Below are 24,409 nucleotides of genomic sequence, written 5' to 3'. Positions count from 1 at the left end.
AAAAATTACGTCGGGTGTTAAGCGGAGCTGCGGGAAGTCCCCCGTAATAGACGCGAAAAAATACTCTGATCAAAAACAAGCGACTGGTAATTTCCCGTTCCGTTCGATAGACGCGCACATGCATGGGTTGATTGATCTCAGGGTTGCCAACCTTATAATAGTTTTTTTCAAAAAATATTAGATATTTTTTTTAATTCAAAATATCACTTATTGTTTTCAGTGGGGACTGGGGCCCTTTGTAACCACGGGGCCCTGGGCTGCAGCCCAAAAAGCCCTTAAGTAGATCCGCCCCTGTCCATATATTAACGTTTTGCGCCATTTTTATGATAAGCGTAGACAGCGCTGGCTTTGGATAAGTTGAACGTAACCTAACAGTTATGAGTAATAGTTGCAATTTCACAGCATTCACAAAAATAGTATATTATCCGCCAAAAAGCAACATTTCGTATCATGACGGAGCCTTCGAAAAACAACCTTAACAAAAAGTATAAAAATTACAATCAGACTATTAATATCATGATGACGTTCACTTCCTTCTTTTTCAAATTTGTTTTCTTTTGCTAAGCAATAAATTTTACTCTTAGAAAAATTGTACCCCTAAAGGATTTTGTACATTTTTTTTCTTTTGTATGGAATACACTTTTTACTTTTAACGTAGAAAAATGGCACTAAGGTAAAATATAGTCTATTAATTGAAAAATGTTTTGCTTTATCGAAGCAAACGAAACTAACAATAAAGAATGTGTATGGCAAATAATTCGAAGCAATTGTGAGTTTACGGTCTTCATATTTACTTTATAAAATATTTGATCGAAAATTTTTGATAACTAATAGTTCTGAAAAAAATTAAAGCACACCTTCCAGGGCCAAAGCTGACTAAAAAAAATTCTCCATTAGAATTTTTTTCTCCGAATATTTTGAAATTATATGTTGTTTTTTTTGGGATGCTCACTTTTGGGAAAAAGAAAAAAAATATTCTGAAAATATTTAAGTTTTAATGGAAGTTCTACAATTATATGTTATCAAATATTAGGAGACATTTCATGTATAGGTCCAATTTGGAGTAAACGAAGATTCGTAAAGCAAACCACATTACAAAAAATTACGGATCAAACTCCACTTAAAAGTACTGTTACCCTGAATGATGCAGCATCCGCTATATTCATTTTATCGTAAAATCCATTTTTACCGTAAAATTTTAAACCGTAATTTTTACATTAATATTTATTTAATTCCAGTGATTCAGTGATTTCACTGTAAAAAGTTCAGTGTATCGAATTTTACCTTAATTTGACACGTAATTTTTTTAAAATTTTTTTTCGGTGCATATAAGATTGGCGAGCGTGCAGATAATCTTTGGAGATTGGCGAGCGTGTTTCTTTGGGGTTGGAGCTGACTAGTATCTAATATTCTTCAGTTAAATGCGTGTACGACAAAAGAAAGGCAATTTTAAATGAGGTACTAGAATTTTTAACCGTTATATGACAATTTTTATGAAATCAATGTTTATGCAATTTTTTATTAGTTATTCCATTTAAACAAACACAAATTATTAACTTTTTAAATTTTTCATCAAATTAAATAGAGTTTGTCTACCTTCTTCTTAATTTTTTGTTTTTTTGTTTTTTTTTTCTTTTTGTTTTTCGCACATTTAAAAATGACGCAATTATTTTTATAATCTGAATAATATTCAGTTGTTATTCTTAATAGAGCATGTAATTTGGCGACTGATAAATCATTATAAATCAATTTAGTTTGAGTAAATGTGTATTACGTTCCTTAAAATTCAACTGTTATTTTATTATTATTTCTTTTTTGAAGGGTTTTACTTCTGAGAAAATGTTTTCTAAATATTAAAAGGCATATGATCAAGCTTAGTCTATCTAAAGAGATTTGACTAAACATTTTGTAACTTGAAGAGAATCTGTGTAAAGTTTAAAACTGAATAATGTATAACTGAAAGACAAACGGGAAAAATAATTTTGAAAAGATATTACTTGTAAGCCCTTAAATTTCGTAAATACATATTTTTTTTTTCAATTATAACAGAAAAAGATATAGTTTCCCTAAAAATGCTTAGCATTTTTTTATTTGAGTGTATCAAATCGAAATCAAAAAGCGAAATCTTTTGAAATCGCTTAAGACTACTAATGTTGTTGAAAACAAATATCTATTTTTCCCTTAAGTGAATGAAAAGATACACCTTAATAACCATAAAAGTTTTAAAAAGAAAGAAAGAAAGAAAAGAAGGAGAGATAATTTCGTGAACTAATGTCTCAACTATTTCCTGCAAATAATTATAGTTATGAAGTAACACATTTTATGTCCATAAACATGTTAAGCACTTCCTTCCTCGACAATACTATGTCCGTTACAACGACTAAAACCTGTTCTTCATTGAAAATAAAGCATCCGTTGAAAATGAAGCACCCTCTTCGTCAATTGTTTTATTATAAAGATATCCAATTCAAAAATAAATAAGTGGTATGAAAGGATATTCCTAAGTTTATTAAAAAAATGTGAGTATATAAATATATATAAAGAATATACAATAAAGAATATAATCACTCAGTGGAACGTTTAATTTTTCTCAAGTCTATTTTTCTACTCAAGTCTATTTTTAAAATGGTATTCACTGATTCTCATTAGTAGTATATTTTCTAAACACAGCAGTCAAAATTAACTTTGGTGCTAAAGTGGCACAAACTGTATCGAAATATAAATGTATCGAAATGAATGTATGATATATAAATATATCGAAATATATGTATAAAATATAAAAAAAATTGTTCCGCTGAACATTTAATTTTTTGAGTTGTATAGGTTTTTTTCTTTATTAGTTATATCATGAAATTCTTGAATATATGATACGGCCTATGTAATTAACTAGTTAATATTAATAATCGCCGGTTTTTATTAATAAGAACCAAGTGAGTCTTTTCAAGGGAATAATAAAACAGAATTTATCACATTTACCAGTTATTAGTAATTACCGATGAAGTTTGTTTAATGTAATAATTTTCAATGCATTTGTTATTATTAAGAATCACCGGTTATTATTAATATTATTTATTTTTCATTACTTTAATAGTAAGATTAATTACTTTAACAGATATACTGCGTGAAATGTACAGACTTATTACTTTAGCCGTAACATATATAGAATATATTTTATTGAAGTGCATTGGAATCAATCCACCAGTTGTTTCGAATTTTTTGCAACTTATTAAGTCTATAATTGGTGGAAACGTTATTAAAATTTATGAACTCAAGATTTCAGAAATTATCATTCATGAATAGATATGATGATTTATAAAAATGCACAACAAATTGAACTACAAAAGCTATTATTTTAAATTAAAACGTAAGTAAAAATCCGTGTTTTATTTTACGTAATTTTTTTACTCTTTTAACATTACTCATCTCTACTACGGCAGATTTATTATTATAGCACATAGACGCATAAAAATTACTTTCGAGTTGAAGTTTCAATAAATTATCTATAATTAATCACACTGTATCAAACTTCTTTGGCAATTATTATTAATCTGTTCGTGTGATTAATGGGCATAATTTTTCACACTTTCCAAAAAACGTGGATATTATTAATAATCACCTGTTATTAATAATAATCCTTAGTAATTATTAATGATGAACAATTTATTTTTCTTTAATCATAACATATATACATATCAAGTTTATCCATTACTAATCAAAACAAAAAATTATTGCCATTGCATTTATTTTAATGTAATGAATTTAAGATTCTTGTCTAGTTTTGTATTTTAAAATATTTATTTCAGTACAAAGCCTTATAAAAAATATTAATGTCTCTGCTCCAAAAATAACCACCGTGCACAAAAGAAAACTATAACACATAGACAGCAAAACTGCTGAAAAAATTGTTCGTAGTTCATGAGAATTTTAAGGCAAATAGTTTTTACAATTCAGGTTTCCTCATTAAAGCTCCGATGCCTGAAGTAGGTGCCTTTTTAGCCTTCATTTTAGATCGAACGCTATTTAAAAATTTCTGGGATTCTTCAGTTAACATAGAAGCGGTGGACAAATGCTCCAATTTTTTTACATCAGAGCGTTTTAAAGAGAAAGAAACATAAGCATGTTTGGCATTTTCATCGTTAACGGATTCGGCCTCCTTGATCATATCCAAAAATGCTTTCACTTCTTTCAGTGGATCGTCATCATTTGGTTTCGCTTTTGGTTTCTCCGCTATGGCATCTTTTTCGGCTCTGATTTTTTCCAATAATGCATGTTTGCGAGTCTCAACATCTGAAGACTCTGACACATCATCTCGCTTTTCCAAGGCCTTCAAGAATTTGGCCTCTTTTTCTGTTGAATAAATACCCTCCGATACGCATGCCATGAGCTTGGCCTTCCTCTTTGCTTGGATCCTGGCTAGGAATTTCATTTCTTTGTTTTGAGTGGTGCGCTCGATTGGATGGCGGGTTTCATCATCGCAAACTTTCCTCTTTGAGCGAAGATCTTGTAAAAAATTCTCCATTTCATTTAATGTAGTATCGATAGTTTCTGGATCTATTTCAGGCTCCGGATCTAATTTAGGCTCGATTCTCTCCTGGTCTGGTTTAGGCTTAGCATCTGAATTAGGCTTAGCATCTGGTTTAGGCTTAGCATCTTTTTCTTTGTGTGGTGGTTGATCATTACTATCTCTTTTCATATTTTTCGCTTTTTGTGGCTTTAAAGCTCTTCTTCCACTATGTTTTCGTTTCCGCTTATTGCTGACTTTTTTCAAAAAAACTTCATTGTTTATGACTTTTATACAAAATTCGTTATTCATTGCAAGCCCATTGTCATCCAAAATAACAACTTTTCTGGATAGTAAATCCTTAACCAACGATTCAGCGTTACTGACGATAGTTTTAACATCTCGTGTGTTGCAATCGGTTGGAGTTGGGTTTTCATCCGATAACCTCCGTGCCGCGAGGTACTTGGTGACCTTTTGTTTTTTGCTGTTTTTTTCTTCGTTTTCGTTCTCTGATTTTCTTAAATTGGCGTCTGATAAATCTTCCCTTTTCCGTGTAGAATTTTCTTTTGTTTCGGCAGAAATATGTGCTTTTTCTGACTTATGGGGCTCAATTCTTTCTCTCTTTTTGATTTCCTCCTTATTTATGTCAACAGGCTTTAGATTGATATCTAAACGATGATGTGTTTTCTTGTGTTTTTCGGTTTCATTCATCGAGCTTTCTGATTCTTTTTGATCAGTACTCTTAATCAAGTCCATTTTTAAACGGGAATCACGATTCGGATCACTTATTGTGCCAGCTTTTTTGAAGTGATCGTCGGTCTTATGACGAGTAAGGTTATCTACTACAGCAGCAGTGGTGGTATTTTTTGTCACATTTGTTTTAATTTCGTCAGCTCTCGGCCTTATGTCTTCTTCTCGAAAATTTTTATTCAGCTTTTGAATAACAGTATCACAGACTTCTTTGTTTGAATATTGTTTAATAGCTTCTTTTGAATCTCTTGATCCTTTAATGGATGGTACAGGAGTGTCTTGCACGACATGTTTTTCTTTCCTGGACGAGAACTTCAACATACCTTTCGATTTTTGATCGTTCATATACTGCTCGCACAGCATTTTATCTTTCTTCAATGAATCCAAGAATGCTTCCATATCTTCTAACGTCTTCAGTTCCTTCAAACTGGCCTTATCATGGGGTTTCTCTGTTTCTAGCTCGTCTTGTGAATGAGAATGGTATCGTCTTCGCCTTCTTCTCTGAGTTTCATTTTGATTCGATACATGCCTTTTATCGATTTCTTTTTTCTGAATAACATGCTGAGTAATTAAATTCATTTGTCTTTTGAACAGCGATTGCACTCTTTCTATTTCCTGTTTAGTACCCAGTTTTTCTAATATACTTATTTTCTTCCTGTTAAGGAGATCAGCTTGTGAAGGTTTATCCCGACTGCGCTTTTCACGTCGATGACTGTGCCTCGAAATATTTTCAGAATACCTTTTCTCACGGTTTTCTTTCAATTGGCGATATAATTCTTCGACATCATTTTTCAAACTGGAACTGTGTTCTTGTTTATCGTGTTCTCGTTTATTATCATTTACTGTAGAGCTGGATTTAGCAAGACGTTCGGACTGTAATCTCATATTGGAGTGGCTTCTATGCTCCTTCTTGTTTTCTTTATCTCCCTTCTCAGTATTTTTAGATTTTATAAGAAAAGCAAGTTTTCTTTTAATGTTGTCCACATTTCCCATTGTCCGTTGTAAATGGGCCAGCGAATAATCTGGGGTAGATGACGAGTAGAACTCCCTGCATTTGTCGTTAAGTTCCCTCAGGCATTCGTTTATTTTGTTGAAGAACTCAAGGGTAGCTTTCGTCTCACTAAAACTTGGCTCTTTTGCCTTATTCAAGTCTGAAGATTTGTGAGGTGCTTCGGGTGTGAGTTCTCCTTCTTCTCTATCTATCGACAATCCTTTCTTTCTAGTTGAACTTATTTCATCTTCATCTACAAACATATCACCTATGAACTTGTCTATCTTACGTTCAACTGTTTTGGGAAGTGCTGGCTTATTATTAGAACTTCTGTTGTCGTCCTCAAAGTCTGGTTCAAACATTAAAGGATCATCTGTTAGGAACGGATCTGCATCATTCTTCTTTAGGGTTAAACACCTTGGTTCCCCAAGGATAAGTTCAGTTTTTGATCCTGAATTTTTTTCACCTTCTAAAACTGGATATGGACTCGAATTCGGTAGTTCCATTGTAGATGTGTTATGATTTGTGCTTGAGTTATTTTCTGTAGTTATGTTGACAATGTTTTTTTCATTTAAAACACTCGGAGATACTACATTGCTTTGAAGATTCAATTTTTCATTGTTGGAAATGTCATGATGAATTAGTGCTTCACTTTTATGTGAAGTTGCTTTTCTAAAATCAGTATTTATATTTTTCAGTTCACTGGCGATGTCTGATTTCTTAGATTTTGAAAAAAATGAATCAAAATAGGAGGAATGTTTTAAAATGTCATAGCTTCGATCTTCTGTTTTATTTCTTGTCGGGGAAATGAGATTCGTTTCGGATTTGCTTTTCGATTTTGTGAATTCCTCTGTCGTCGGACGACTACTACTAATAACTGTTTCTGAATCAGAAAAAGACCTCAAACTAGAATTTTGGGAATCTTTCCACTCCATCAGCCTTAGACTTCTAAAACTAAGACTCTGTTTCAGCTCAGCAACTTTCAAAGACATTGGCTGAAAAAAAAAGGGAAGCCATTAAGAAACAATTTTAAAGTTAAATCTAATAAAAACATGTTTTTTTTTCTCATTTTATACACAAAATTATGCAGAATGTTTCTTTATTCACCGCTTTTAAAGAATAATTTTTATAATTTTTATCAAAATCAAGTAAAAAAAGTTACACTCATTAGGAGTCACAAATGACTATTTAAGCGAAAAGGAAACATGTTTTCAAAATATCTAATAATATAAATTAAATTGGTATAAATTAAAATCTCTAATAATCTAATATAAATTTGTGATCCCTAACTTATATACTTTTTTGATTTCATTTTTGATTTTAAAATAATATATTAAGAGAGGCATTTCGGTAATCCACTCTGCATAATAATAAAATTTTATTTGTTAAATCTTCCCTTTTGATATTAAAAAGATTTAAAACTGTAATGTATTATTAAAGTCGACACTAATATCTTATTTTTTCAAAATAAATTCTAATAATTCAATTATTGGGTTGCCAATATTTCAAAAAAGTTTTTTTCTTAATGGCTAACTCCCAAAAGGAGAGAGTAAGCTTAAAAAAAATTGCAAGCTTAAATTAAATAACGATAATAAGATTTCCCTATAAATATGATTTTGTTTTCAATTTACCTACTTTCCTTAGATTTAAATTAAGTTCTTTCTTTTCAAAGCAAGGAAATCCATAATAATCTAGTGTGAATTACCTAGATTTCCTTCAAAGGAAAAAAAATCTTAGCCAGGCTTTAAAAATGGTTAAAATGATTTTTCTTCTTCTTTTAAGTGGACAATACTATAGTTTTTTTTTTAATAGTAGGATTTAAAACAAAAATGTTTGTTTAAAGGCCGCAACATGTGTTTATAAATGTGATTTTGAAAAAATCTTATATAATTTATTCTGAAAGAAAAATATATTAAAAGTAGCATACAAATTAATAATTTTTTTACTGCCAAAAAAGAAAAAATTCTGCGTTTTAAAAATCCAATAACTTATAGCATTTAAAATTATGAAAACAAAATCAACCAAAAAAAGACAATACCTTATCTAACGAAGAAGAATCATCTCATATATCGGCCTGCCAAGTTTAATTTTAATCTCAAATCAGTATTGACGGCTTTATATTTGAATATAATAACATTCACTTTGTCACTATATATTTAACAATTCCTGAATTAAATACTTCATAGAGTACTTCGTAATGGTCACCGAATATATATAGAATTTTTTTGAATTGTGTCAATATTGAATTTAGCAAAAGTAGGCACATTAAGGGCTGCAAATTAATATTTAGGAAAGAAAGAAGCAAAAACGTCATTGAAATCTGTCGGATTACAGGTGAGGAAGGCGAGATGAGAACATCAAAAGCAGTTTCTTGGAGGTGTTTCTTTCAATTAAAATTAAAATCCTCTTTGTTAACTCCGGTAATAAAACGGGCTTTGATCGTTATAATCTTACCTTCTTTAGTAGTGATTCTTTTGATTTCGATGGCGTTTTTGTTTTTTCTTTGCTTTATTAATTTGCAACTCTCTTAGTACATTTTTGAAAAGGATTCTTGGAAATTTTATACTAGGCGGTCATGACAAAGCACTCTTCACTAAAACTGAGTAGTTAGTTTTATCTCAAATACTTCTTCATCTTTTTTCCTACAAATTTTCCGAAATTTATACTTTTTGCTTGAATACTATTCATAAAACAAAGGAAATATAATTCAAAATTAATAAACTTAAAACTATCATTAACTTTTCATAAATGGAGTAACCTTTTTTAGACGAAGAGAAAAAAAAATGTTTCGGAGCATTAAGCTGAACCAACATTATGCAGTACAGATTTAGTTTAATGTTTTTACTTATTCATAATACGAAAGATTTAAGCACACTGACAATTTTCATATTAAAACGTAAAGTGAAAGTTTTGTTAACTGTTACCATATCAACGTGATTGGAAATAGCATCTCATCAGTTAATAATGGATGACTTTCCGAATTAAGCACTAGAATAATTTATAAAGATTATAATTGCAATCTCTTTTGACATCCCTTTAGTAATTAATGTTATATTAATGCACGCAGGAACGCTATTATTAAGTGTAAATTACGTTTCACCATTGTTTCCAACTGACAAATGGCTAATGCTCAAAGTCACTGATTCATTTGAATACAAAAATTATTCGAATATATTTCGTGACAAATAATTGCATTTCATTAGTTTGAAAATTTAATTTGTAAATAAACAGTTATTATATTTGCTCTCAGCTAAAAGAATGAGAAATTAACTACTTAAAAAGATTAATTTAATCAAAAATCTGATATTTACTAGATTTATTTAATTTTTCTAAATTTTACATTTAAAGTGCAGGGAAATAATACAGAAATATTAAATATCATATCTATAGGTTTTTAATTATTTAAGAAAATGAAAGAATGGATTAGAAAATAAAATGAAATTGCTACTATGATTGTTGTTAATATTTATTAATTATTTACTCGAAGAAATTATTTACTTCAAGAAACTGGGTATTATAGAACTATCGGGCAGTAGAGAATGCATTATAGCTGCTTTTCAGATGTTAAAAGTTCGTTTTACAGTGAGCCAAAAAGAAAAGAAAAAGATATTAACCTGTGTAACGTTTGTTTTCGTGATCAGGTTTTCACGTTTTAATCAATGGTTAAATGGTTTATTAAAATTTAATGGTTTGAAAGTTTAACTCAAAATATTCAAATAGTGCTAAAAATTAATTTAGCTACGAAATCACCCAAAAAACTTACTATCTCTGAATAAAAATAGCTTCTTTCGAGATTTTTTATCATTCTATCGGACTGGGGAGCTGTAATACGGAAAATATTATTGCAATCCCGTATGTAGGAGAGCAGTCGAAAAATAGGGTCATCAATTTCGTTGATAGCAAATATACAAAAAAGATTCTATACAAAAAAGTTTTTTTAAAATTAATTTTGCTGTTTTTTATTGTTTTATAAACCACAAAAATTTTTGAATTTCAAAGTTCGCAAATTTTTATATTATTATTATTATTTTTTAATTCCGTAATTTAAAATAGAAAATACACATGTTTAAACAAAATTGGTTGCACTGTTCTTGGGAAATTAAAGTTCGATCATTAGAACAAAATATATTCAGGGGGATATAGTTTACTTTATTAAATATTTTCTTCTTTTTTTTGGTTCACTGCTCACTTTAGCTACGATGGCTAACACTTATCGCCTTTGTAAATGGTCTTATACCTCATTATGACTTATTTTTTATGAGTTATTATAAATTATTACTTCAAAATTTAACTCGTCAGATAAAACAGGGTGTAAATAAATTGTGATCTTTATAAAACTAGTTATTATTTCATTTTCGAAATTTTTTTTAGAATAATATTCAAAATGGCGGTTTTGAGTAATACATACTATTAAAAAAATTTTATACAAAAAATTTAGTGTTTATAAATATGGCTTTTTATTAGTAACCTTCTGCCGGCACAATTATTTAAAACGCAATTCGTACTATTAACTGATTTTTATTTGGTTGTTGACGCCACACTAGAACTACAGTACACTAATGTTCAGCGGTCTGGGATCATCCCTAATGATAATTCGAAAACAATATTGCTACATGCCCACTCTATACTAATTTTATTTAGATTAGACTGTTGTTGATAGTAATCACCCGGCCTCCGTAACTTTGCATGAAATTCTCCTACTTTGAAATCACCGAGGACATTATATTAGAATGTATTCCGGCATCATAAAAATAATAGGCTTAATGTATTAAAAAAGATTTAATTTTAATAGATAATAATGTAAGATTCCTGTAGGGAAGATAAACCACTCTTTTCAAAAAAGCAGTTCTTTTATCTTAAAAAAAGGGAAAAATCCTGAGTTATAATTCCCCTTGATTGAAGATTAATATGATTTTAATGTGTTAGGCGAATGGGGTACTGGAGTTAAGTTCTCTCTTCACGGTTAACTAAGTTCACTCCTGTTACATACAGAAGAAATTTGACAGTTGGGCGAATGGACTACTGGGCAAACTGCTTCTAAGACCGGATTCGAACTTCAAAGACAAGATTGGAGTAAGTACACTCAGGATCAGAAAACAGTCTTTAACACATAATGATTTTAAACTATCTTTATTATTAAATCTTGCTGTGAAGAATTATCTGAGCTTTAGAACAGATAAATAGCTCAAATATTTTAAAAATTGTTAAACTTTCTTAAAAATTGCCAGTTTGGCGATATTTCAGTTTCTGCACATTTTTATGAGCTCAGGTAATGCAGCATTGGAGTAAGTTTTTAAATATTAAAAAATTAGACCACAAACTCTTTCATTTTCTTAAAACTGTGGTTTTTCTATATCTTGACGTTTTGTGCCATTTTCAAAATAAGCGTAGACAGGGCTGGCTTTTGATAGACTAAACTTGACCAAACAGTCACGAGTAACAGTTGCAAACTCACAGCAGTTATAAAAATAGCATATTATTCACAAAAAGCATCATTTCATATTACGACGGAGCCTTCAAAAAAACTACCTCAATGTAGGGGAATCGAATCCTGACCTTAACCAGTGAAGACTTAACTCACTATACTAATTGGACAGCACTCCACTAAATGGAAACTGAGAATAAAAAGAAATCCTTATTTATAAATGCTCTCAATATGTCACTGCACGAAGTAATCTTGGAAATATAATTTTTTGATAATATGTAAGCATTCATAGATTGTTTATTATGAAACATTTTACTTTTCATTTAAGTTTTGTTCAGCGAAATAACGTATGATGATTTTAATCAAGAAGGTCGGAGTTCGCAGAGTATGATTGAAATATATTTTGTTGTTAACAATGAGTTGAGAATGAGATGAATTTTAATAAGTAGAATAAAATTGCAATTAAGGTAATTTTCCTTTTTATATTATTCTGTTTAGCTTTTTTTTCTTTAAAAACTTCATTTGAGTTTAAATAAATAAATGGCATCATTTCCCTTAATTTACATCACAGCATTCGAAACTACTTCAGTACTAAATTGAACAATCTTTAGATGATGATTACGAGTTATTGTTGACGCTTCAGAAACACAAAGGAAAGTTTTTGTTATACGTTCAAAAAGGTGGGCATTTTTTCATTTGGAAGATTTTCAAACGCTAAGGGGAATCCTAGATCAAAAATAAAGCGAATGGAGGATGTTTTCAGATAAATTAAAACTTTACATTTGATTTATTGGCTAGAAAAGTCACGAATATCTCTCATGGTTAACTTTACGGAATGGGGGTTACGTAAATGGGATTAATAAAACGTCTGCTAGTGCAAATATTTGAAGATCTCCTATGTAAATAGTGATGACCCATACATTATAAAAATTTCCCCCTTTTAATGTAAAAAAATATATATGCAGGGTGTAAAAAGAGTCTGGAAACGGTCAAATGTTTTGAGATACATACATCGAGTAAGAAAAGCAAAAATGGAGAAATTCAATATTTTTTTTTAAAAGTTATCCAAAGATATCAAACTCGATCTTCCACCTCCCCCAACTTCGAAATCTGAAGAGTTAACTCTTATTTTTTTATTGCAGATTCGGATTCTCCAGAAAAAAATACTCTTTATGCAATTTGCTTCACAGATGGCGCTATAACCGAGAAAATTCAAATAAAGTACAGGTTGTATAAAATGGAGAATCTTGAGAGCCATCAGATTAAGAACAAAACAATAGACACAAATTTTTTCGATCGATTTTCTTAAAAAAAAATTTTTGAAAACGAAAATATCGATTTTTTTTATTTATTTATTTTTTAATCGGACGGGTCTTGAAATACCAATATTTTATGCACCTTGTATCCTATTTAATTTTTTGCCGTTACAGCGCCCTCTGCGAAGCAAAATGCATAAACCTATAGATTCATTAGGGTTACTTTTTCTGTAGAATCCAAATCTGCAATAAGAAAAATAAGGATTTATATTTCAGATTTTATAGTTTCCCGCAAGGAGTGGGGATGGAAAATCGAGATTGATATCATTGGATATTTTTTTTTTAAAAAAATAATAGTAAATATGCTTATTTTCTCTTTTTTGATTCGATGTATTTATCTCGAGCTATTTGACCTTTTCCAATTTTTTTTATTCATTCAAGCATTTTTTATAAACTGTAATTATAAAGTAATACGAGTACGAGTCTCAGTTGAGGGGCGGCAACATTATACTGGTTCATTTCCATAAGTAGCCACGCATTTCTATAGTATTTGTCGCAAAAACATTTGTTTAATTTATGAATTTGAGGGTTATCAATTTTTACACAAGAAGTCTTCATATTTTGTCAGCACCAAGTTAGCGCATATCTAGAATCAGATATGAATCTATCAGTTATGGACCCAGTATTGAACCTTGGTTCACATATGTGTAGAAAAAAAAAGTATTTTATAAACCATGGTATTCTATAAACTATATTCTGCCTCTTTAAATTCCTTTTGTGTTAATTTCTATAATACCTTATTGTTACTTATTGTTTAGGTTATTAAATATGCTACTCAGAGCTTTAACAAAAAAGTGTAAAATAAAGCATTCCTGTTACAATCCATTGCGTACGTGGAGTTCCATAGAGGCTTTACGTTACGCAATTTCGTGACATTCTGCATAACTGTTGCAATTGCGTACAATGACCCAGAGAAGCTGGTACCCCTCGATCTGAAGCTGGATGATCTTCAAGCCGCCACTGAGAATTGAACCCTAGTCCATTACAGTGGCTGCTCAGAGTCATTTATCCCTTAACCATCAAACAACGAAACAGTATGAACAAAAAAGCGTTCCCTGTCATATAATTTTTCATTACATTCTCAAAAAGTTTTATTCAACGTTGCAATGTATCAACAATATCATTTACTGTAACCATTTTAGGTTTGGGTTAGGTTTAGGTAAATTCAACTGAGTATCCGTTCAAATTGAACAGGTTATATAAGTTTTAANAATACTTTTATGACTTTTATAATTTTTATGCTAGTGAGAACCAAAACAATATGGAAGTGAATGAGGGGAAAACTGGATCCTACCACGTGATTTCCCGGCCAAAAAAAATGTAGCGTTAAACGTTTAACGCAACCTTGTTGGAAGTCGCATAAGAAGTATAACTTCAAAAAGCGTGCCCTGTCATATCATTCTCAAAAAGTTTTATTCAACGTTGAAGCATAACAATAACATTTACTGTAACTATTTTAGGTTAAGGTTAGGTTTAGGTAAATTCAACTGAGTATCCGTTCAAATTGAACAGGTTATAAGGTTTAATAAAGATTAATTCACTCAGTAACATGGTTTAACTTGACAACATCTAAAAGGAGAAGCGAATTTCAATATTAAGATACAACATGTTTAAAAGTTTTCTTACAATAAACGTTTGCCTGCAACAGAAAAAAAAATAAGAAAAAAAAGTCTAATCTGTCGACTGTTTGTTTTTGATTTATATGAAATGTAAATTTCCTTTACATACAAGTTTACATTAAGTTATAAATAAAATGCTTTTAACCAAGGAAAATTTTTAAAAAAAAATAATACTTGTCGTATAAGATTGTTTTAACTTAGAAATGTAAACATATATCTCCTTCAGAAATCTATTTCCACTAAACTAATGTATCACGTATCTATTATTAACGGTGAATGAGTTTTATCATCATAGAAATTGTTTGATCTACGAGTATGTACTCGTATAAGAGAAAAAAAAGCATATCCATTGGGTAACTTTCAAATAAAAACAAAATGTTCTTTACCAAGGAAAACAATATTTTAATAATAATATATATGGTAGAAGGCTGTTTTAATTTAGAAATGAAATTAGTTTTCTCCTTCAGAAATCTATATTACTTAAAATAACGTATCACATATCTATAATTAAGGAGGAATGAGCTTCATCTTAATAGAAATTGTTAGATCTATGTATAAGAGAAAGAAAAGAATCATGACCAAAGGGTAACTTTAAAATAAAAACAAAATGTTCTTCCCCAAGGAAAATAATTTTTGACTTTTATATCTATTAAGATTAAACTAATTTATTTGGCTATGTAATTATATAGCATTTCAGAAAAGACAAGGATTTTAAAATATTTAAATTACCTACAGGCAAACTATTATTTTCCTATTTCTTAGAATAGAAAAATAATCCCTTTAAATAAATATAGCAATAAATTTAAACATTCAAAATGCATTTAACGCTTTTAAATATTAACTATTCTTGAAGTAAAAATCAAAAGCTGCCTTATTCTAAAATTAAATATGGACACTCTTTTAGAGGAAAATATTAAATCAATATTAAAATGATTTAAATTTTAAGTTGAGCAAATTATTTTAAATGAAATCACTCGATTTCAACATCAGTAATTGAACTAATAAAACGGTTCTTAAAAACAATTTAAATATTCTTTTAAATATCATTTTCTAAATTAAGTTCAGTGGCTATTTTTTGACAAAATATTCTCATTTTTTTATGCGCCGCGGAAAATGCCTTGAAGCAGAGAAGATGAGACATAATTATTTGATTGAAAAATCTACTTCGAGAAAAATTAAACTTTTCTTTAAATTTTACTTAATAAATTGAATTATGTCTATTTACTTATATGAAACTTAATTAAAGCTATACTTCAAAGCATAGCAAGGAATATAAATTCAAATCTAATTATCTGCACATGTATAAAAATATAAAAGTTACATATGAATATTTACATTGAAAACTAGATTTTTATACTAATAATTGGATTTTCAAGTAGGAAATAGTTAATTGTTGCTATCAAAAGCAATTTCTTTCAAAAGGGGTATTATAAAATTAAAATAAAAATGTAACGATTTCTATTTTTTTCTTCTTTTTTTGCATTTTTTAGATTTAAGTATTTAATTCATTAAACTTTAAAGTACATTTATGCAGGTGATTTTGATATAGATTGTAATTATGTCAATTTTGTGATAGTTGTTTAAGCATCTGAAAGGCTAAAGGCAATCCAAGTGTTTTTTCAAAGGAGTAGTATTTAGATCAATCTCTTCCTTAGTACTGTTTCCCGATAAGTACTGTTTATGTTTCCAGAATTTTCACTGGATAACATCACAATACACAGAAAACCCCTGTTGCCTACTTGAAAATCATGGTGATTTTCACTAAAACCGTTTTTAAAAAATGCTCTCCTGAGCATTTTGAAAATGTGGCTTATTATCATTATATTGCCACAATTCTCGGAATTTGACTATAAATTGCATTTAGATTATTAATCAAATTGAATCTAGATATTTAAAATAGCACAATAATCTGCTTAGTATTTCTCTAACAATTTAAAAATAAATGACTATATCTAAATCTAATTATAATATAGTTTTATAGAACGGAATATAATTTTTTTAAACATGTTCTTTAGGTATCCTTTTCCAAAGTATGTTACCAAAATTTCATTTCGTCGTATGTATTACTTGAATATAGTTTTTTTTTTTTTTTTTAAAAACATGTTCCCTAGGTATTATTTTCCTAAGTATGTTACCAAAATCTCATGCCTTTGTATTACTTGAATAAGATTTTTTTCAAAGAATGTTACTTAAATACAATTTTTCTGTGTCTTAATTTTTTTATTTTTATAATACGTTATTTGAATAAAGTTTTTTGAAACACTTATTTGAATATCATTTTCTACATGATACTTAAATTTTATTATTTCTCATATTATTTTAATATCTTTTTTTAAAGATATCAGGTGAGTATAGTTTAAAAATTAATTTTATTAGACAAACATTACTTGTAAGTTAATAAAAACAAACAAATTTAAAAGGAAGGGAATAATAAACTGACTTCATAGCTTCATACTAAAACAGTTTCCACCAATGTTAAAAGATAAACAAGTTCTTACAATCGATTGTTTAATTACCTGGTATCTACACTGGTGGACAAAATTAAGAGATGTAAGACATTTTTCCATATAGCTCAAAAAATAATGAATATAAATATATGAAATTTGGTATGGATATAGCNAGATACTCATCAACCATGAGAGCCCGATGTGGTTGCGCATTGTCGTCCATAAAAATAAACTCAGAGCCAACTGCCCCCCTGAAAAGACGCACATAGGGCTCTAGGACCTCCTGCCTGTACCTATGGGCATTCACGGAACCATTATCAAACACATCGAGCGGTGTGCGGGTATCTTGCATGTGCGAATGAATGTGCGAAAATGCTTTCCATCTCTTAATTTTGTCCAGCAGTGTAAATAGAAACTATGGCATGAGAATGCATGCGATGCTTATATTTATTTTTTGACATTTATTTGTAATAAAAATAAAATAGAAGATGTATATATTGTACTTCTAAGCCTTATGTTGAGTATTTTGATAAAAAAAAAAACTATTTTCCATTATCTATTGTTCACCAGGGAAGTTTAAGCGAAACTTAGTTGAAAAAGTGAAAAATTTAATCATAACACAGAAATATTTTTCATTGTTTTCCAAAGTATGTTTCTTTGTTTCAGAGGTGTAAATGAAAGTTTTTTTACTTTCAATTAAAGAAAAGGTGTTTCACCCTTTCAAAAAAGGTTTCTGTGAAAATATTGGAAATTTCATTGCATTTTTTTAATGTTTCTGGATTCTTCCGAGCTACACTGTAATAAAATTATGGATCAAATTCCGGTAAAAAGTATCGGCACTTAGGGTACCGGTACTTTTTGCCGTAAGAACTATTTTTACAGGAACATGTTACGGAAAAAATAATCTGATATGCCATAATTTTTACCGTAATAATTACCGTAAAATCACTCTAATTAGATAAATATTACTGTGAAGATTACTTTATAATATTTAACGGATGGATTTTCCGATAAAATGGATTTTACAGATCATACACCCAAAGTGCCTGTACTTATATCGTTCGCAATTTTTTTACAGTCCACATATTATAGCTCGATGCTCAACTGTGCTTTCTAAAGTAATTTGACAAATATTGAAAAAAGATAGATAAATATGTATAACTTCTCACTAAACAAACATGCTCAAATATTTTCACATCAAATAATTACTTTTTTTCTGTGTTACTTATTCCCGATTTTAACTAAAGACAAGTTTTAAAATGAAAATATACAAGAAAATAAAAATTAATTATTAAATACAGTTACTAAAATCACAGGAGTAACGTGAGGGGGGAGGGGCACACTTCTTGTTCTTAGAAAACGGCTCGCTCATTTTAAGTTTTATATACAAGTGCATATTTATTTTTCATTTGCATGTAAATTCATATATAAATGTATGCACAAAATTTAAAATAGACTAACAGTTTTCCATAAACAAAAAGTGTACCCCTTTCACGGCACGCCTATGACTAACATTCAAATTTAAATAAATAAGAAATGATATTTAAAAAGGGCTAAAAAGATGATTCAAACGTTATCACAAAAAATAAGTTATCACGATTACATGCATACCACAGATTTAAAAAAAAAACTTTTATTCATCTTTATTTTTAATATATAACTTTCTAGACATATATCTAAACTAATTACCTAAGTATGAACGTGCTTACAAATATCTGTCTAATCTTCAAATACATACAACAGAACCTTTAAAGAAGTACTTCAAAAAGAGATAAACAAGTTGTTCAAATATTCTGAACAGCAACAAAAAATTGTGAATAAATCGCATGTTGAATAAAAAAAAATAAAAAAAATAGATGTCTGTTGTCTAGAAATGATATGATGCAAATGAATGAAAATTCTCTGGAAAAGCCGATTCATGTTTTTAAACGATTGCAAATCACTGAGAAAAATAATTCAATTTCGAAAATATAGGTTACTACTTTTCAGAAAAAATCGAATTAAAACAACAAAGGAAAAAGTCATTCAACAGTATTCTCAGAAAACAATTATGAAATTAGAACCTTTTCGGTAAAGTAGAACAAAATTCTTGTAAGTTGTATTAAAGAATATTTTTTGGAAATAACATGGGAATAATTATAATAAATAACTATTAAATTAATAAAATATATACAATAAAAAGTGTTAAAATATTTTCCATAGCAAATTATTTAATCTCATTTTCTTACTTAAAAATGGGATGCAAGTGGTTTATGATGATGATTGATTGATTTTGTTGAAATTAATTTTAATAAAATAAAGATTAAATTGTTTTCTGTTTTTAAGATGATTATGTTAACTATATCATATAAATATCATAATGAAATTATTCTAACTTCGCTGAGGGGATGATTCTGTCATGATTCATTTATTCTGTTATCCTGTATTAAATAAAAAATATATATTATGTATTAAGATGAAATATACTATTTACATTGCTGATCATTACATTATTTGATCAACCGAAAGAATTTTCTTGATTACATTTTTTTTAAAACGTCATTTGCAGACGATTTTATAAAAAATAACCATCGATGCTCATTTATTGTTCTAAATCATATTATTTTGACCAAAACATATGGTTATATTGTTAAAACATTATTAAGATGAGTTTGAGTAGATAGAGGAAAAAATCACCGAGTCATTTATGTTTAAAAATTCATTTGTACCTTTAAAAATTCAATCTGTCCTTTAGTTTATTATTTCTCTGATGGATCTTTGGCTTCTCTTTTTAAATTAAATAAAGTAACACGTTCAGTTTTTTAAATGTAATTTTGACTTTTTCTAAAATAATGTTTTTAATATTTGTTATATACTTTTAGTTTTTTTCTATATTGGAACCCAATTTCTTTCAGACTTTCTATAGTACGTATAATATGATGATTAAATAAATACTAATAAAATTAAATATCAACTTGCAAATTAATCTAATTTTATTCTTATTCTATATAAAGGATAGAACTAAGAAAAGTAGAAAGGCGGGTTGATGATTTCTATTACAATAAAGTACTGTCATATATCTAGTAAAGTATTATTACTAGAAATTTCTATCAATATTTATCATTGTTGGAATTATGCATGAGGACAGAAAAATTGCATTTTTTCTTTAATTACGATATTTCGATTTATTATTTTGTCAAATACTTTCTATTGTACACATACTAGAACAATTAAATTAAATTAAATTTGCAAATCTATCTATTTCCTTAATTCTGTGAGTAAAACAGAATTCATGAATTTTAACGGGATTTAAGAAGAAGAAAAAAAGAAACACATTTAACATACTACTTTACAATTGTTTAATTTAATAAAGCGTATTGTGTATTTTTAAAGTTATATGAAATCTGTTTTGTTTCGAAGTTAAATAACTTAATTTATTTATTTAAAAAAGAAAAAAAATTGGTGCTATGAAATTTCAGCAAAAACATATTGTTATATTGTTAAAAAAATTATTATTGTTAAAATATGATTACTTACATTATTCACCGGGTGTTTAGGAACAATTGAAAGCATTTTCTTGACTACATATCTTTAAAAGTCATAGAACATTTTGCAAACGATTTTATTGAAAATAACCATCTATAAGTTTAATGCTGATTTTCAATGGTCAAAAAATGGCTTTTTGCCAAAACATATGATTATATTGTTTAAAAAAATTCTTATTGCAATAAATATATTTATTTACATTACTCACCATGCGTTTAGGAAAAATTGAAAGAATTTTCTCGGCTAAGTTTCTTTTAAAAATCGGAGAACGTGTTGCGAACGATTTTCGATTTTATAAAAATAACCATCGATAATTTGATTTCTGATTTGTAGTTGTAAACTCATATCCTTTTAAGTTTTTTGAACTTGATTCCCACAAGCAATGCGCGTTCTTTTGAGATCCAGAATGAGTTCTTAGTAATAAATATCGACTCACCTACAGTAGACACCTGTTCATAAATAAATATAAGAACTAATAAACTTCATTGCGACATCATGACCGTACCATGTTGCTTTATTCTTTCAAAGGAAGAATTATTATTAACTTAATAGTTTTCACAATTATTAAAAAAAATTATGAGTTCTATGCATACACTTATAATTCACGCACATTAAAAATAACACGCAATGATTCACGATGGAAAAAATGAAATAGCCTTAAAATTCCACTTGTTTTTGGAGTAAAGTGAATCGATTTGATTCATTTTTTAATATTGTTTAGAAAATTGAATGCCTGTAATAGAATACCTCATAAAATTCGGTCAATCCAAAGTTTGTCAATTCAAAATTACGGTATGAGGTATGGGGAAGGTAATTTCCTGTATGTTTGGTTGATAAATTCGAAGCAAAAAGTAAATAGTGGCAGCTCTATGAGCAGTTGGACTCCGATTAACGAACCTCTATTTATAGAATTTTGTGATTTAACGTTTTTCTTTTCTCCGATTAAAAGGAATGCTAAACCACTATTTAACGAATTTAGAATTAATTATTATAAATTATTCCCGAATTTGGAATAAATTATTTCAACAGCTGAAAAAAAAATAGTTTTAGTCTTTTATAAAGGAAATTAATTTTTTTAAAATGCTATTAAGTTAGTTTATAATGTTACAGAAGAGGTTTGTCTTTGTTTATTTATCTATGTTCTGCCCAGAAATCAATTTCCAATATGACAAAAAAAAAATCGAAGTTGTGCTTTTTTTCGGCAGATTGAACAAGAATGCTTAATTTACTAGACCTTTTGCAAAAAATAATAACAGAAATTTTTTTTAATCAAAAATATATGAAAAATGCTTTTAAAAGCGGCATTTTTAGTACAAACTTAAAGAATTTAAGCAATCAAAATTCGTAGTAAATTTGGTTGCTGATTGAAAACTATACAATTTTTATTTATTTATTTATTTGTATGCATGTACAGGGAAAAACATAATAGTCATTAACGATAATTTCTAATAAAACAATACAAAATTTTGTTATTATGTTTACAATTATGCTTGTTTCATACTATTATGCAAATATAACTGTAATTAGGGCATAAATCTTCCTCAGGTTGAGCAATGACCTTGATTGATTTGGTACGTGTAGTAAACGTCGCACTTGTTTTGGATTCATCCTTGATGATGATCCAAAGACAATACTTGTTTGTACTTGATGAAAATATAACATGAGCACACTACACAACCACAAGATCGGAGATAACTTCGACTAATTAACGATTGCAAATATCATGCAAATTTCAAATGTCTGAACTAACTTTGATACACATCCGATATTTTCAGAAGAAAAGTTATCCTTACTGTCGATGGGTGTAATATAAAATCGGGGAACACGAATAAAATTCATTTTTTATGAATGTTTAAAATAAAATTTAAAATCCCTTTTGCATTTAATAAAACTCCAGGAAGAAAGGTTCTCAAAAATGCATTTATAATACAGTCAGACTTCTATTTAACGAACTTCTTTTTTGCGAATTTCTCTATTTTGCGATTTTTTTCGAGGAAACAAGAACATTTTGGAAATTTCTTCGCAAAATAACTTCCAAATAGCGAATTGAATTTTCCATGCAACGAACTTTTCTTTAAGATACACTTTCCCTATTTCCCAAAATATTTCAGGACATTTCAAACTTGTTAACGCATTTTATGGGGGAAATTCAACGACTTTTTCATGTAAAAAACTTTTTGTCGGGATTTAGCGACTTCGTTAAATAGAGGTCGGACTGTAATACAAACTCTATTTATTTTATTGATATATTAAAAAAAAAATTAAAACTTTACGCTTGACTGCATTTTCACTTTCGAATTCATTGCACTGTTCTGATAGAAGACAGAACTAACCCAACTACTAAAATAATTCAGTCAAACCTCGTTATAGTGAACATGGTTTATTGTAAACTCCCGGATATAGTGAACGGAATGTTCGCTCCCGTTGCTATTTGCTAAACTTAAGGAGGGGAAGGAAAATAAGTTATTTTTCTTAAATTTCTGTAGCTGAAAATGACTCTTCTATTGGCTAGGTCATAGGTTCTCAGACTGGGTGCTATAAAATAGAACTTTCTGTTTTAATTTTGAAATATATTTTACGTAGCTCTACTAAAAAAATACAGGTGATTGATTGCACCTTGACCTGATAACAAACATAAACCACATTATTGCACTTTTATTTATGATTCGTAAGAAAAGTATTTAATTTGAGCTGCAAAATTATATTTCGATGTTTATTTTATGTACATATGAGCTATTTTCATCAAAATTTGCATGAAAAAAAGTTTCATTATAAATGTTTTGGTCATTATTTTCAATGACTATTAAAGGTGATTTATAAAAGTTGAATCCTAACAAAAATATAAAAAGACTTAAAATGGGACAAAAAGCATTATTTATATTACTTGTATTATATTATTTTTTATTTTATTATTATTATTTTTTTGAAGATTACATTGAAATTTTCTTTCTCTTGCAAAGTGGGCGGAGATCCATAAAAGTTTGGGAACTTCTTGGCCTTGGGACTTGAAGGTATCAGTGTGACCCTTAAGGGAAAAAGTTTGGTGACCCCTAATATATATCAACGATTTCTGTGACTAATACTGTCATTATTTCAATCGATCATGTTACCACAAAATGTTTCAACCCATCTTTTAATGAAAATGCATTAGGTAAAGTATTTCATGCGTTAGAAACTTTATGCATACAAACTGTTAAAACTATTTAGCGATGAGTAATAAAGGTGAAAGGTGTAGTATAAACCATGCAATTGCGAGGTGTGGTTTGTTCCTTGCTCATCAAAAAAAAAAAAGACTATGAGTCACTTTTGAGGTTGAAGTCTGAAAAAAACCCTCCTTCAAAACAGTTAGTATTATCATTACTTAGTTTATACCTTTTAGCTTTCACTTTTCAAACTTTAAAGAAAAAAAAGTTAACGGGCTTTCTTTTGCTCATTGTACTTATGATAATTATAATTAAGGTGTAATTTGATATTATTACCCGCGTCGCATTTGCAAATAGTAATGACATCTTAGCGCTAATTCACTACACTAAGCAGCCTTAGTTTTTAAAATAAGAACCTTAAAGAAATGTTTTCCTAAATATTATTCAGTTTACTTAAATGAAGTTTACATTTTTTTGATTAAAATAATGGGATCTACAGTCCCAGAGATTTCACAGTGATTTTAGGTCTCACTTTAAAGCATTTTTTTTCCCTTCCTTTTTTATAACCTCGTTTAATTTTTTATCGGGAGTACGGATTATCATTTCAGTTTGGCGCAATATAGTCGATTCCGGCTCAAGTGTCATTTATCTCTTAAGTTCAATCAAACCCAATTAAACAGTGTCTGAAAATT

General features: G+C 28.8%; 1 protein-coding gene across 2 annotated transcripts; it reads right to left on the bottom strand.

Annotated features, from left to right (window-relative positions):
- Nucleotides 1–3,642: 3,642 nt before the first annotated feature.
- Nucleotides 3,643–20,984, bottom strand: LOC107446097 (ankyrin repeat domain-containing protein 12). 2 transcript variants are annotated; one of them, XM_016060653.4, is made up of 2 exons: nucleotides 20,783–20,984; nucleotides 3,643–7,237 (listed from the first exon to the last, which is right to left on the bottom strand). In XM_016060653.4, exons 1-2 carry the CDS (start codon nucleotides 20,783–20,785, stop codon nucleotides 3,941–3,943), a joined length of 3,300 nt encoding a protein of 1,099 aa, XP_015916139.2. In that variant the 5' UTR covers nucleotides 20,786–20,984; the 3' UTR covers nucleotides 3,643–3,940. The 2 variants fall into 2 exon arrangements, with proteins under 2 accessions (XP_015916139.2, XP_015916142.2); XM_016060656.3 differs by lacking the exon at nucleotides 20,783–20,984 and adding an exon at nucleotides 18,739–18,757.
- Nucleotides 20,985–24,409: the final 3,425 nt, after the last annotated feature.

This window comes from Parasteatoda tepidariorum, chromosome 1 (assembly GCF_043381705.1).
Source record: "Parasteatoda tepidariorum isolate YZ-2023 chromosome 1, CAS_Ptep_4.0, whole genome shotgun sequence".
Taxonomy (NCBI): Eukaryota; Metazoa; Arthropoda; class Arachnida; order Araneae; family Theridiidae; genus Parasteatoda; species Parasteatoda tepidariorum.
Note: the sequence above shows the minus strand (reverse complement) of the source record. Positions and strands in the feature narration are given on the sequence as shown.